The 15,540-nt window shown below is 35.1% G+C and overlaps 1 protein-coding gene across 1 annotated transcript in view; it reads right to left on the reverse strand.

Moving 5' to 3' along the window:
- The window catches only part of EYS (eyes shut homolog), a 951,425-nt gene that overhangs the window by 629,838 nt on the left and 306,047 nt on the right, over positions 1–15,540 (reverse strand). Inside the window, exons 18-19 of the mRNA XM_075497152.1 lie at positions 14,766–14,879; positions 14,201–14,314 (exon numbers count right to left, since the gene is read on the reverse strand). Coding sequence (XP_075353267.1) covers positions 14,201–14,314; positions 14,766–14,879 — 228 coding nt within the window. The remainder of the gene's footprint in view (positions 1–14,200; positions 14,315–14,765; positions 14,880–15,540) is intronic.

Raw genomic sequence — 15,540 nt, forward strand, 5'->3', positions numbered from 1 at the left:
GGGGCTTGTGTTCATGAGTCTTTTTCCAGTTTCCTAAAGATGACTTCATAAACTTTTCTGGATCAAGCTGTCTGTAGCAGACACCCACCACAATGTTTCTTTAAATGGTTCCCTTTCCATCCTGTCCCATCAATTTGAGCAGTGCATCACCATCACCCATTCCATAGCAAGGCTCCATGCATTCAAGACACCGCTTTGCATGAAGTTCAGCCCAGCCTCCTCATCTTCCCTGCCTCTATTTCCAGAGAGCTTGCATCCATCCATTGCAGCACACCAGTAAGGTGAGCTATCTCACGGTGTGTGTTGTTCTTCCGATAGAAGGCTGTAGTTCTGAGAAAGGACATAGACTTCTTACTCCTTCTGTCTTTCCTGTGCTGTGTACGTTGTGTGCAGGCACTTGAGATGGGCCCCCAGTTGCACTCCAAGGAAGTGTGACGGCTTCCCTGATCATGCTTTCCCACAGGCAATTCTTTCCAGCTCCATGTACCTCCACTTCCCTTTAGGTTTTTCTCTGCATTCCCTCATTAATGTAGTTTAAAACTCTCTTCACAGAGTTCACAATCCCATTGGCAAAGATCCTCTCCCCTCTTTTTTTAGATTGATTCCATCTTTCCCCATCAGACCTCTGTGGCGGTGTGCTCCCCGCCTCCCCCCTGCTCCCTGCACAAGCAGTAACCATCAGTGGGAGTCATCCTGATAGCTGCATCCAGCTTATGCTGGACCTTGAGGACGAATGGCAACAAAGTAGCCAAGGGCTGCCTGAAGCAGGGATCTAAACCTCTTGCTGATATGCAAATATGACCATAAGTCAATCATCTTACTCCTTAAATAGTGGACAGCCCAGGGCCCTTTAAGCTCTCCTGCACAACAGTGGGCTGCATGCCAGGATCTCCTCTTGAGCAGGGAGGCCTCTCAAGGTTACTCCTCGAGGTTGAGAGATTCCTTGGTGCAACAGATCCTCGGTAAGTGACTAACAGCATGCTAAACTTTGAAATCTTAGCTAAGTGATATAAAGGATTGATTGCGCACATATATAATCCTTTAGACATAAACGGTTGACCAAGTCTGGGACTAGGATTGGATCTAGCCGCACCTAGACTCCTCTCTGAGAAGGAGTTTAGAAAGCAAGGGAGTCCTTTCCGAACCTCGTGACTCAACGGGAGGGTCTCCCTGACAGTTTTGTCTGACCCTGTCCTCTATGCAGTAAACAATCAAGTGTGCCTTGCCATTGAATCTTGTTAAAACACTGTCGTATTGAACTTTGTTAACTCCCTATTCTGTATCAATAAACTATATTTTACTTCTCTCTTACGAGTGAAGTGCACCCTCACTCCATCCGCAACAACCTCATTGCTCAGAGGGCCCCATGGTAATAAAAGATGAAGTCTTGTCTGTACCACTAATCAGATATTAAACCCCAGGATGTTTCTGTTCCTACCAGCAGTGCTGTGGAAAACTCTGGCTGGGCCCCCAGAGCCATCACCCGTACCGCTAGAGTCCACTAGTCACTGTTGATGTGCTCAGGGTCTCTGTTGGCAGTATCATTGGTGCCTGCATGGACAAGCAGCAAAAGCTGGGCATCAGACAAGCTTTGGCAATCTCTTTCCCACATCCTGAATCCAGACCTCTGGCATGCAAATAAACCTCCTCAGAGATCAAATCTGGTCAACAGGTGGGTACTACTCTCCCTCAGAGAAGGGAGTCTATCTATTGCCAACCATTGCTTCATTTTAGTGGTACTGATGAGGGTGTATGCATCAGACTCAGACAGCTTACATGCCTCTGCAGATGAAACTGACTCTTCCTCACTTGTTGTCATGGCCCAATACTTATTCCATCAATGAACCTCTGAAGGTGAAGAGAAAGTCTCCTTCAAGCTGTCAGAAGTAATCATCTTCCAGCTTCCACTGTTGTAGAGTCTCTGTCCGCCTGTGCCTGAGTGTGTCCTCTACCTATCCTTCCCCCCTCCTCTGATCCTGCTCCTGTGGGTATCAGGCTTTTGTCCCTTCAAGTCTCTAAGAAAAACCTCTTCATATTCCATTTTGTCATCACTGATGCTGTGTAGCCTGTTCTTCCTCCCCAGCTCCTTCCCCTGGCAGCATGGCAACTCAACCAGGGAGGCTGGTAAGGAGTTCATGCACCTTCCTCCCATGCTGTTCTGCAAGCAGGAGCATGAGTTTATACCTCTTCTTCAGATTCTTGCTCAAGGTAGCTCCCCAGAAGGGTATGAATTCCAGTGAAGTTTGTACTGATTCGAAATTACACCAGAATTGCTCCTTGACAAAAAAGACTTTTTCCCCCTCTGTAAGGAATTAGGGAAAACATAAATTACTTCTTTTATTCTAGCTATAGTAAAGTGAAACAGCACAAAGCAAAAAATATTTATATTATCCTGATATTTATAAAGAATGGTAAATTAAAATCTGGTCATAAAGTTGATGACCTGGGTTAACAATCCTATTTACCAAATGAGGCCAAAACATGTGGTATAATATTTATTGCTAGTAGTATTCTAAACAATTTTTGCAGTGCCTTCTTTCAAGCAACCTTCACCACTCTTTAATTAGAAATTCAACCTCTTTTCCCTCCCATCCAGCTTTCCTGCATATCACTGCATGGAAAATCTTTTTCTGCTACTGGCAGAAATGGGAAAGATTTCATTCATATTCAGACTGGAAGATTGGGAAAACAAAAACCCAAGAAAATAATAAGACTGTGTCCCACTCACTCGGTCCCTTTCCCTGAATCAATTAATTTTTAACTTTCAGTGTTAAGAATTAATAATTTAAAAGACCATTTAAAAGACTCAGAGGATCACAACTGCTTATATTATTTTAATACAATTCTGAAAATCATTCATTATTAAATAATTTATTATTAATGCTAATCAATACAAGTAGCAAGAAAACAAGAAAAGAAAGTTGGCTGATTTAAAGTAGATTTTTTTTAAAAAATGCATATCGACACAAAGATTAAGGTTGGATTGTAATAGGCAATGGTGGTTACATGTTAGTACAATGAATGTACTGCTGCTGTTGCTCTCATATCAGCATTTTTTTACAACGCTGTAAATGTATGATTAAAGCTATTTGGATAAATCAAGCAGCAAAGAGGTTATAGGTGAAAAATTTCTGTATTAAAGTAGATTAATCAGGATACAGAATTAACGTCTTCTACATTTTCTCCTTCTTGTAAAATATTCCTTAGAGAATTTCTGTGCAAATATATATATTAAATTTTTAACTGTAGCTGATTAATTTGGATACCATTTTTTACTAAATATAGGAAAGTTCTCACATGATCTGGTAAGTTTCTGAAATAGATGAATTTTTCTGTGATTGTCAACAGAAAAGAATGCTGTGCCACGGAAACAGTTTATAAACTGTCCTCTCCCACTGACATATCAGGATTTTTAAATTGGCCATCACAGAGTAAAAATGTAATATTCACTAAACATAGTTAGCAGACAAAAAAGAGAAAGAAAATATGCACAACAGATCAAATGTGAAAGAATCAAACACAGAAGTTCATTAATGAATTAATAAGTTCAGCACATCTTTCCAATCGTGCTTATTTCCATTAGAGAATTTTAACCTTTTTGCTTGTTTAATTCTTGGCTATATTTTATTGATTACAAGAATAGATTGTCTTTACTTTACTAGACAATTAAAGGCCTCTCTAATAGAATAAACTTGAACAAACCCCAAAAGAATATGCACAAATGATTAAATTACACCGTCAGTTGAAGGACAATTTCCTTTTCAGTGGCACAGTATACTGGATTAAATATTATACTTCTCTCTCTATATATAGAAGCATATACTCATAGCATATACCATGCTTCTTTATTAGCATACAATATATACCAAATAATGAATAATTTATTTGGAAAATTGTGTTTGTTTAGGAATGAGAAGCATATTGCATATTCAGAAATGTCATTCTGCTAATATTAATCAGTTCTCTTTTCTACTGTGTTTGCTTATAAGACTTCTACAGTAGAATCTCTAAATATCATAAATGAACACTGAAAATAGATTTTTTTTCTGAAAAAGACTCTCCTGTTAAGGCTATTATTAAAAGTCAAAAGCATAATTTATAAAAATGACATAGAAAATAAATTACCTGAGATACATTTTCATTTCTTTATGCAAAACTATTGACATTTGTTTGTTTTATTTGCTCAGCATAAATCTGTACATGAAACGTTTTGATGTGTAGTATAGCATTCTCTTATAATCAGAAACGGCATCTCCTCAATGTTATTATTCTTTTTGGAAAATAATTTAATAAAAAAGCCATTTGCTACTAACATTTTAAGGAATTAAATCTAACAACAGCTTTCAAAGTCAGCATTTTGCTGTAAAAGTACGGACTGAATCAATGACAAAATATATCTGACTGCAAACTGCTGGCATGATTATGACAACAGAGTGAAAATAAACTATCTGTGGGTAGTATCAGAATAATGAGTGTGTCATTTGGGTGGCAATTTCCTAAATCATACCAAGTAGTCTGGTACTGGTGTTAAATATGCACTCATATTTAGGACAGAAAGCTCTCAAGACAGACCAAGTGCTGTCATTGCCAAGTGGTCTATGTGGGGGTTTGGACAAGAGAGGAAGAACCAACCAGGTAGCAGCGCCTACCCTTGGGCACCAGGCTGGGGTCAGAGGAAATAGTTGCGCCGTGTAGTTATGAAGTGAGTGTGACAGTCCCAGTTCTACTAGCTGCTCTGACGGAAATTGTGATGCTAATCTGATCTTTGTATCTGACCTTTAGACACTTGCTAACTAAAAGATTTTTTTTTCTAATTTATTTTATTTTATTCAGCTCCAGTGACCTTATGACACTGGTATCATTGAATTTCAGTAGCCTTGCTTAGAGTCTATTCGCCATTGTTATAAATTTGATTAAACAGAATGTATATCATATGAATGAAGTTAATAGCATTTTGCTTCAACAAAATGAGAAAATTACACCAGCTTAAAGGATGTCAGTAAGGATAGAATAGGGACAAAATCTACAACAGACTAATTTTATGTGGCTTGCATGAATACATGAAAATTTTCAAAAGTTCATGTTAACTCAGGAATGTTTTTATTTAAATTTACATTGTTTAGTTTATATGCTCAGGTTCAGAACACAGAGACCATTTTTTCAAAATGACACTAAACTAATTTAATATATAAAGTAAAAGCCAATGACTGATGTGAATCTTCCATGATAAATATGTTTTCTTAGATGTTTTCTATGTTTTTAGTTTTTTTCCTTTATCATCATAACATCACTGCAACAACATTAAGTTTCAGTCTTTCTGTAACTTGCCTTTTAACAACAGAGCTAAAAGACACTTCTAACGTTAATCACCACTGTTTTCCAAGGTAAATTAAGTAAATTGAATGCCATTCAATAAAAGTAAAAATGTGTTTAGTTATGGCAGATAATCTAGTGTACAAAGGCACTATAAGGCTATATAAAAATGAAAAAATCCCCACAGAATCCCTGCTGCCAATCTATATGCAACTTTCTGTTTTTTCCAAGACAATTTTTTGAAACTAGTGGGTACAATAATTTTAATTTAAAAAATTATTTGCTTATTTCAGATAAATCTGTGTTTTGGTTTTCATCAACTTTATACAGCTCAATGGTTCCGACCCCCAAAGGCTTTCATAAACTTCTCATAAAATCCCAGGAACGCTAATGAGCAATAAGTTAGATGCCTAAAATTTGAAGTCCCTGCAACTCTGAAGATTAAATGTCTCAATGCTAAATATGAAATTGTCTCTATTAAAAGTTCAAAACTGTCATTTTCTATAACTTTGAAAAGTTCAGATCTACCTCTAAGCTTGCCATTATTTTATAAACTGGCTGCTTAACTTGATCTACTTTGTGACATAAGAAACCAAAACACCTCCACAACCGAGATGATTAAAGCCTAGTAAATGTAAATAAAAAACCAGAAGTACCCTGGAAGTGGATAGGAAGAAAAAAATGCCTGAGGAAGCATGCATATATTGATATTACTTGAAATTAAGCAAAGTATTGCTCAAACAGTTTAAAAATATAGCAAGTCTTTTCTTTCAGTTCAAATTTATAGCAAATGCATTCTTTTCCTTGGAATGCAAATTCTACCTTCCATGAAAGGAATTGCTTTGTGATTCTATATATAATCTGTGAAAAGGCATTTTCTGTGAAATCCATACTAATTAAAAATCAATAAGTTTGGTTTTTTTTCAAAGGAAGGATGTTTGAAAAGCAATACTTAGCGCTTTTCAAGTAAAAAAACATTTCCTTAATTCTATATGATAATGCAGACCATGCAACAATGCTGGAACAAAGCATGAGATAGACCCACATCACAAACTTCAAAATGAAAATCACGCAGAGATGCATATATTATTGCTCCATACCTGTATAAATTTCTGTAAAAATAGACAAAACCAGAAGTTGAATATATTATTTAGGTCCTTTTTTTTTCTTTTAAAATATACAAGTTTATAACTACTAAACAATGAAGATATTTCTGTATCCACATCTGTGCATTTCACATTTCAACATAAAAGCATGCTTCACTCTTTCTCAGAAAAAAAAAAAAATGCTACTAAGGAAAACAGCTACCACAAATTTATTTCCTACTGAAATATATAGGAATGCTTTTCTTTTCATTCTTTTATCTTATCTTTGTTTACTACATCAGAATTCAACTGAAATTACTAATATATGTGGAAAACTTACAGAAAGCTGGTATCAAACTCAGTTTTTCCTTATGGCCTAGGACCCGTGGGTGTCATTTTCAGATATAGTAATGGCCACCAATGTTTCACGTGGCTGAACCCTTCTGTGTTTTGAGATCCTGTTTTCATTTTCTTAAAATTTCACAGATTGGCCAGATATTATTTATAGCAGCTGATACCAGGATTATTATTTTACTATTTTTGTGTATTGGCAGATGACCCTACACCATAAATAGGCCTGCCATGTAGAAAAATAAAGCTGCAAACATTTGTTTCATTGGCCAAAAAAACCCCTGAAATTTGATGAACTTTTCTTTGAGCAACAGCAATGCCCTCATAATTTGTAGGGCAGCCAGGGAAAATGTAACCATCTTTTAAGTCTTTGAAAAATTGTGGTTTGCACATACTTTCTGGAAAATTAAGGGCCAGATACATACAGATTCTCATTTGAAATGAATATACCTTGTATCATCTACATAACTTAAATCTCCTCCCTTTAACCAAGGTTCTTGTACACCATTCTCCCAGAATGACTAATGAAATTCAAACCCCTTATCTGCTGTAGATGACTGGATTTACACGTGGAGTATTCCCAGAGTACTCACAGCTGTAAAAGGCTTAGAAAATTTTTCTAGTGGATCAAGATGTGTCCCAAGGTGCAAGCAGAAAGCAGAGCTGAAACTACAACACATACCTCACTGAATTTGTATGGACAAGAGTTAAGCAACTGGGGCTTTTAGAGATGCCTTTGTGTTCAGTGCTGTTCTGGAAGGCTGTGGGTCTCCTACAGATCTTGTCATATCTGCCAGACCCTTGTGGATATCTAACATACCCAAGAGGGTCTAAATTGACACTAGAAATGGCTAGGCAAGGGTCTTGCTCTCTGAATTGTTTCTGAGGCAGAAACACCTGAATTTATGGATGGCAACTTTTACGGGCAATAGAAAAATCAGTAGAAATACCAGAAAAGAATTCCAAAGAAGTTCAGCGGTGACTTTATATATGAGCCAACAGCAAGTCCCAGTTCATACTGATTTCCGCTTAGGCATTGCATAACCTTTTAGACCAACCTTCTTCTTTATTGCTTAGAGGCAATGCAGATTTTCTAGGTAATATATCACAAACATGGCCACTCTGCTTCTCTACCTACAAAAAGCTCTTATGTGACGCAAAGTGCCCTTCATAGCTCTATGCACCAGTTTCATTTTTCCCCTGAATAAAATTTTATTTGGCTGTTCAGTGTCAAGAGAGTGGCAAAACCAGATATAAACTGATGTTGAACAGGAGATATTCTTTTATGGTCTAACACAAAGATATGCTAGAAAGAGCCACAGGTCTTGCAAAACTGCCTTTTTGCATGGGTCTTGGCACAGGAAAGACTGAGATTTGGCCTATGAGCACTGAAAAAGTAATTGCTCCATTATCTCTACTCTATTTTTTTGCCTTCATGAGCACTTACATTTCTTACTTATTATCTGTTTTGTAATTAGCTGTTCCCATAATAGAGTGGCCTATGCTGAAAACTCCATTATTACTCTTGCTTTTCAACACTTAAGCATTTTTTTTTCTGCTGAGTTGCCTTTCTCACTAGTTTACTTTCTTTTGCAACATGTTTAATGGCCAATTACCATTTTTACTTTAATCTTAATTGGAACACATTTGGAGACATGTGTCATTAAGGCTGCAACAAATAAGCAGACATTTCGTCAGAACTGAATTTCAATTTTCCTCTACAATTACATATATTTGATTAAAAAGGTCATACCTATTAGCAACATCTAGACAAAACACATACCGTGCATTTTTTTAAATGAGTCGTGTAATAATTTGGATCAAAGGATAAACTTTTTTTTGCTCCATTTATTAAAAACAAGTTACTAAACAGTTGGGGTTTTTTTAAAGAAAAAAAAAGAAAATATTCATGTCAACTCTTATAGGGCTATCATTAATATCAAATATATACTGTCTACCTGAAAGGGACATTTTAATGCTTTCTTCCTTCCTGAGCTTTCTTTGGGAATAGCAGAATACTGGCTCAGTCCATGGGTCACAGAAATGTTGGTAAAGTAGTTTGGTTCACCTTTTCCTTAAATACCAGTGTAGAAAATGGGGAAAATTTGCAGTTCTGGTGTGGGAGTGCAAGATCTGTTCTTAGCTTTCAATCCCAAGTAAGAACAAAGCAGCCTTATAAGTCCTACTTTATTTTCTGTAAAAATGAGCTGGTCTAGAATAGTAGTGGGATCATTCTCTTTTTGCATGCTAAGAATACTGAAAAGAAGCATGCCTGATACAGGAACAATCCCACTTTGCTACACTCTCAGCAAGGACTGATGTCTAATAGTTATGACTAACTTCATTGATGTGGCTGTATGATACATAAAAATGTTGGCACTTCAAAGCTGTGAACAGTAAACTTGCATTTATTACTACGGACCTGGCTGTTAGAAGAATATTTGAATATACTGCAAGGTTCTTACAAAACACCAAAAACACTAATACATCTAAATATGGATGAAAAGGCTAATGATTGGTGGGAAGCACGTAGAGGTACCTTGAAAGGAGATATGTAATGCTAGAACACCTCAAAAGTGTAAGAAAGACTCATTTACTATGTAGTGGGCCAGTTTTACTAAGAAACAGTAAACCAATGTTTATCAGTGGAGTATGTGAGCACATCTTCTACTAAGATATCTTTGAACAATTGAATGAACTGCAGGCATTCCTCCCCTTCCCTTCGTACAACTGAGCAAGAGCCAGGTAAAATCTGTAAACTGATCTGCTCCTCCAGCTGTAAGTCATGTGAAGAATTAAAACTAAGGAAAGCAAATAAAACTGTAGCAATCCAAAAAGACAGTTCTGATTTTGCTGGCAAGGATGGAAGAATATAATGTGTATGTTTCAGCCTTATAACAAAATAAATAGCTTAAGACAAAAAATGTACTTTGCTAGGTTTGAGATTTGGAAAAAATATTGTTTTACTCCTTAGCATAAAAGAATGAGGAGTCTTTCTGTCTTTCTTAAAAATTAAAGGGCATGTTTATTTCAAAATATAATCATTATCAACTTCTGCTTCCTATTATTCTCTGTAAATAAATACTTTCAGGTCTGCATTTAACATGCTTCCACATGGAAGGAACAGCATGGATATAAATATAGATAAAATATAGATATATATTTTATATATAGATAAAATATAACAATGGGGACTATAAAATTTACTAATTGCACTGTTCTTGATTTGTGTTTGAATTTTTAATGGAATAAGACAGTATTTCCTGATAGAGACATGGGAGCTTTCATTCTACCTTCCATGAAACTGTTAAGACCCCTAAATGAGATACAGTCTCACAATATGTTTCTCACACACCCTGCTCTCTCTGAAGCACTTAATATCAATTCCATAATAACTGTGATTCTATTATAGAAAGACTACAATTGTAGAATCAATATCATTATAGAAAAGTTATTATAATAACTCCCCAGCTAGAATACTATAATGGAATCAAGCTCATAAGAGGGCTGAGAGGCCTGCTTAACACTGTAGTAGATAAATTACTGCCAAAGACTATCAGTGATAATTTATTGGCCAGACTGTAGCTGAATATACTTCTGAGCTGTTTGTCTCCTGTTGCTAATATTAAACTCTTTGATTTGTCCTGCACCCAAATCAAGTTTATCTTCCTTCCTGCTCCCAGTTCCAATAGTTATTTTGCCAGTAGGGAACGCAACAGAAAACTAGCTGATCCCATTTCTCTGTTTCTGAACAACTTAACTTCAGAATGTCCTCTGATTAAAAATATCCAATATACACGACTATCAGTGTTGTACCTCAGATATGATAGAAAATGCGTGGAAGAGGGAGACATTTCTGAAATAGTAGCATATTTGCAGGGACTAATACATTATAACCAAGCAGAAGCAGCTATACCAGATATGTACTTAGGTTAAATCTTGTATGAAAAGAACAGTATACTACAGTATGTGTAAATGGCAGCATGGTAAATAGCATTTCAGCATTTAAGTGTGAGGTGTAATAGTAACTTGTACTATACAAGTCAGTGACAGAACGCTAGTGAAAGCAGACAGAAAGAGAGAACTGGATTTTAAAAAGTGGACTGTCATATTGGGGTAATTAGAACATATTCACAAACATATAAAGTATTTGTGGCATAGATAACTATTATAAATGGCAAAAGCATATTATATAAATCTAGATGCTATTATTTTTTCTCCATTTGACCTTAGTTACAACACATGCTCTGTGAGGCTAGGATTTCTGTGTGGGTTTACACAGGAATCTCTTCAGTAATAACATAATCTGGTATAGACTTTTTTTTCTTTGATCAAATCTTGAGCTTCCTCCAAACCAAGGTCAAAAAAGTTGTGATATAAAAGTATATGGACTTTGAAGTTAATTATTTTATACCTTATCAGGACTACAGGTAAAGGTCTATGATTTTGGAAAAGATAAATTCAATTTTCTCCTCCACAGGATAAGGAACTCAGCTGAAATAGGATGAAAAGACTTACAGTATCATATTTAGTAATTAGAACATTATTAGAAGTTGACAAGGATGTTATTTTGTAGCTGGAAATCTTATAAGTTTCTTCAGTTTTCTTTTGAATTATGCATAGATGGACTGCTAGTACCCTCAAGCTGTTCATCTGAACATTTGGAAACAGTCAAAGGTATCAATTTCAGTGGCAATAATTCCAATGAAATACTAGAATATACAGAAAGACCATTGATCTACACTAGCTGTGGGAAAATCCTCTGTCAGGGGAACATTGATGGAGAGGAATGCATTCATTTTGTCACTCTTAGGATTACAGCAAGAGTGTCAGAAGACATACTTCTTCTCCAGTGCTCTCCATGCATTGACATTATCATGGAAATTGGATTTTCTAAAAAGGTTTGTGCCCACACGAAAAATAAAACATCATTCACAGATCAGGCTTGTAGAGTTAATTTGCACAGCCTGAACTGTTGGACATTTGAGGAAAAATACAGCTATATACCACTGCCCAAGCATAAGTGTTCTTAAAAGCTTTGGATGTCTTCCAGTATTCTATGGAAGCCAATGGAATGAGTTAAAACATTTTGTCAAAGTAGACAAATCCATGCTTTAAAAAAAACCAAAAACAAAACACAGAAGCAAAATACGAGAATCTATGAGTATACAATAATACTTTAATAAAATTTCTGATGACTTTTCATATTCATATAGGACTAATGTAAAAGTTTGTTAAAATATGAAAGTACATATTCAGGATATCAAAAAATTTGCAGCACATAAAAATGAGAAGTAGCTATACTTGCTCTTGAAATGAAATGGAAAGAAAGCAAAAATGTGAAGATTTTTCTGTTTTTTTTTTAAAAGGAAGAGGAAATAAAGGGGAAGAAAAAGGAAAATGGAAAAATTAAAACTTTCCAGTCATAATCTTGCATTGTCTCCTTGTCAAAATAAATGAATGAGAATAGTCAAGGAAATCAGGAAGAAAGAAAGAAAATGTATGCAAATCAGTTTCTGTAGATAGTACCCATTTCTAGCTTAATCTGACAGGCTACCTTTTGTATGAATGCACCTGAATGTCCAAATCATGCTCTGAATTCCTTAATTCTGCATTCTATAGAGTAGAGGTCTGCTGTACACATCCTGATCAACTGGTGTATTATATGTTCCTAATAGTGGTGCATACCCTTCAAGTCAGATTTTGTGATGGGAGAATCAAACCATTACAATGTATTATGGAAATACAACTTCAGATTGCTTTCCAAGTAAATGACAGCATTCATAATACAGCATTTATGCTTTTCCACTGAGAATAACAGAAGCAGCAAGAAAGTCTGTGAAAATATTCCAAAAATAAAGCAGATATTCCTATATAATTTCTACCATTAATATCATGTATTTACTTTCTTAATAAAGCAACTCTGTAATCTCTAATTAGTGCACACAAAGCTGTTTGTTACAGTAACCGGAATATTTCCACACAATTAGAAAACATAGTTTAACTACCCATTATGTTGGCTTACTATGAATCTGTTAAAGACTACATTTACAGCAGTTTAATACTGAAGAGACAGATGGTGTGAGGCTGAGGTAGAGTTTTCATATGAAACTAATTCTGCTTTTATTTATACCATCATAAATCTAGGTAACATCAGGATAAGAATTTGATCTTGAAAGGTGCCGAGCAAACCTGTAAAGAAGTAAACAGTCTCAAAAAATCTTTTATTTCAACAAGAATCCTATAGATTCTAGACATCCTGTACCAAGAATATTATGTTTCAGAGGATCTCAGTTACCATTTATGAATCTTGCCAGCAGGGTTTAACTTTTCCATTGAGAGTATTAGACACTGCTATCTTCTTGAAGGATGACTACAGAAATGTTGACTTTCTGAATTTTTTATCACTTACTTAAATATCTAAATGAATGCCAGTCTTCTGAAAATCTGGCTCCTTGTGAAACAAGTACTTAAGAGACCAGTATTTCTAACCATGTACTGAAAATGATTTCACATCTTTCTGAGCAGAGGTAATTCTGATACTGCAATACTCATTTACTTGTTATTATACTAGATTTTATTCAGCAGAACATAAATTAAAACTAATAAAAATGACAAACTAAATTTTGACCATTAACTAAAATAATAAGAACAAACATTAGAGCTCACTCTTTTCTCATGAATGATGAATTTAATGCAACCATCTTCCCTAAAGGGGAAAAGCCCTGCTGTCTCAACATACCAAGAAAATTGCCTTTTAATGATTATTCCAGAATCCTAAGTATGTATCATTATATTGAACTGCAGGAGGAAAAATGTGTTTATATTTAATTTATAAATCAACAAGCGCCTTTAATTGAGATTATCACTTGAACTAGATTTGCTCAAGAACACCACACAATTTGTTATTTTAAATTATTTTAGCAGTGAGTGTTTAAAATTAACCCCCCCAAATTTCTATGAAAAAGGTCACAATAAAGCTTGCATTTTAAGTGTATTTCCTTTAAAAGCATCAACAGAAATAATCACACACAATTTATGGATTCCAAGATAACTATACATTTTTTTTCTGAGAATGAAAAAATAATTTAGAGAATGCCATGACCAATCAAATTAGAAAGAAAAATGTGTAGAAAAGCAACTGATCTTTGTGATGGCAGCTTAATGAGCATATGCCTCTCATTTTGTAAATAATCTTATTCTGTTAACAAACTGATTTTAAAGTATCCATTTTGATTAATAAATAAACACTCCTAGTAGATGTATAAACAAAGTTTACTTCACATTACTTGCAGCCTAAGGCATAATTGGCTGGTCACTTTAAAAGCTTTGCTTGAGAAAATGAAGGACTAATAATGCTGTAGGAAGAGTGAAATGAGTTCAGACAATTGACAGAAATGCTTTCTAAAGTTAATTATGTTTGCTTTCCCCTCTCCCTTGGTGTTCATTACCTTTAAATGGAGCCACACATTGGCAGAAGTAATTACCAGGTTGGTCAATGCAGGTGGCTCCATTCTTGCAGGGAAATGAAGCACACTCATCTATATCTGTTTCACATCTTGCACCTTTGAAAAGACAGAAGATTTGAACATTTAGTAAGACAATCAGATGCCAATTTCTAGTTCATTTGCACCGCAAGAATCTCAAGCAACTTGTGAGGAGAAACTAACATAAATCAGCCAAATAAAGAGTCACACATACTAATGTCAGCATCCATTTAATTCTTATCACCACAAATACATAACAACTTATTTCTGAGTTGCTAAATGGTAACTAATATTCCCCGTGTGTGGAAGCTTTGAAGGCTTTTTTAAATGCAAACTAATTTATCTTGTGCTATTTAGTTTACAGATGGAGTCAGTGTTCCAGTTTGTTGGAATGCAAATGAAACATTAGACCAGGGCAGATAAAGAGAAATGAGAAGGAAACACAAGCAAATTAGTCAACGATGTCTTAATGGATGGTTTGTGGACTACCTCTCTGTGGAAAACAAGGTCTACTATCACTACAACTCACCAGTAAAGCCAGGTAGACAAATGCATTCATAGCCACCAATAAGGTCTGCACATGATGCATTATGAAGACATGGAGAAGAGTGACATTCATTTATATTTGCTTCACAAGTTGTGCCTATAAATATACAATCAGGCAAAGGGGAGAGAAGTTACTGCATAGCACGTATACTTAAATACCAACATTTATTTTAGCTGAATATAGCTTACATACTGGAATCTATTTGACACCCTTTTTGTATTCGAATGTGGACATCTATGACAGTATGTTGATACTTTTAATGTTTAAGCTATTCACTAATTTTCCCAAAAGATTAAAGTACAGTCATGGAATAGTTTCCTAAAGCTTAAAGCAGACAATTTTATTTTTATATGAATATAGAAGAATAGAAAACAAATTACATATAAATATAATGGACTGCATTGCAATGACATGAGAAGAAATATTCCTTGTGTTCATGATAAGGCAACAGATGTACTCCCAGAAAATGGAAAAAGAAATCTGATGTAGACAAGAACACAATTTATTCCATTCTAGTCTATCGCTAACATGACCACATAGCTACCTGAAGTATAAAAATACTCTATTGCTAATATTTGAGTGAACTTAATTTTTTATCATTTGAAGAATAAATGAAAAATAACATTAACTGTGAGGTTTGGCAAGTTCAAAGAATTTGATAAATAAAAATGCAAGTGATAGTTGTTCTGAATATAACTAGCTGTAGAAATGTAATATTTTGCCCTGTGACATTTGAATTATAGATTGCTTTGTATTT

This window comes from Mycteria americana, chromosome 3 (assembly GCF_035582795.1).
Source record: "Mycteria americana isolate JAX WOST 10 ecotype Jacksonville Zoo and Gardens chromosome 3, USCA_MyAme_1.0, whole genome shotgun sequence".
NCBI lineage: Eukaryota > Metazoa > Chordata > Aves > Ciconiiformes > Ciconiidae > Mycteria > Mycteria americana.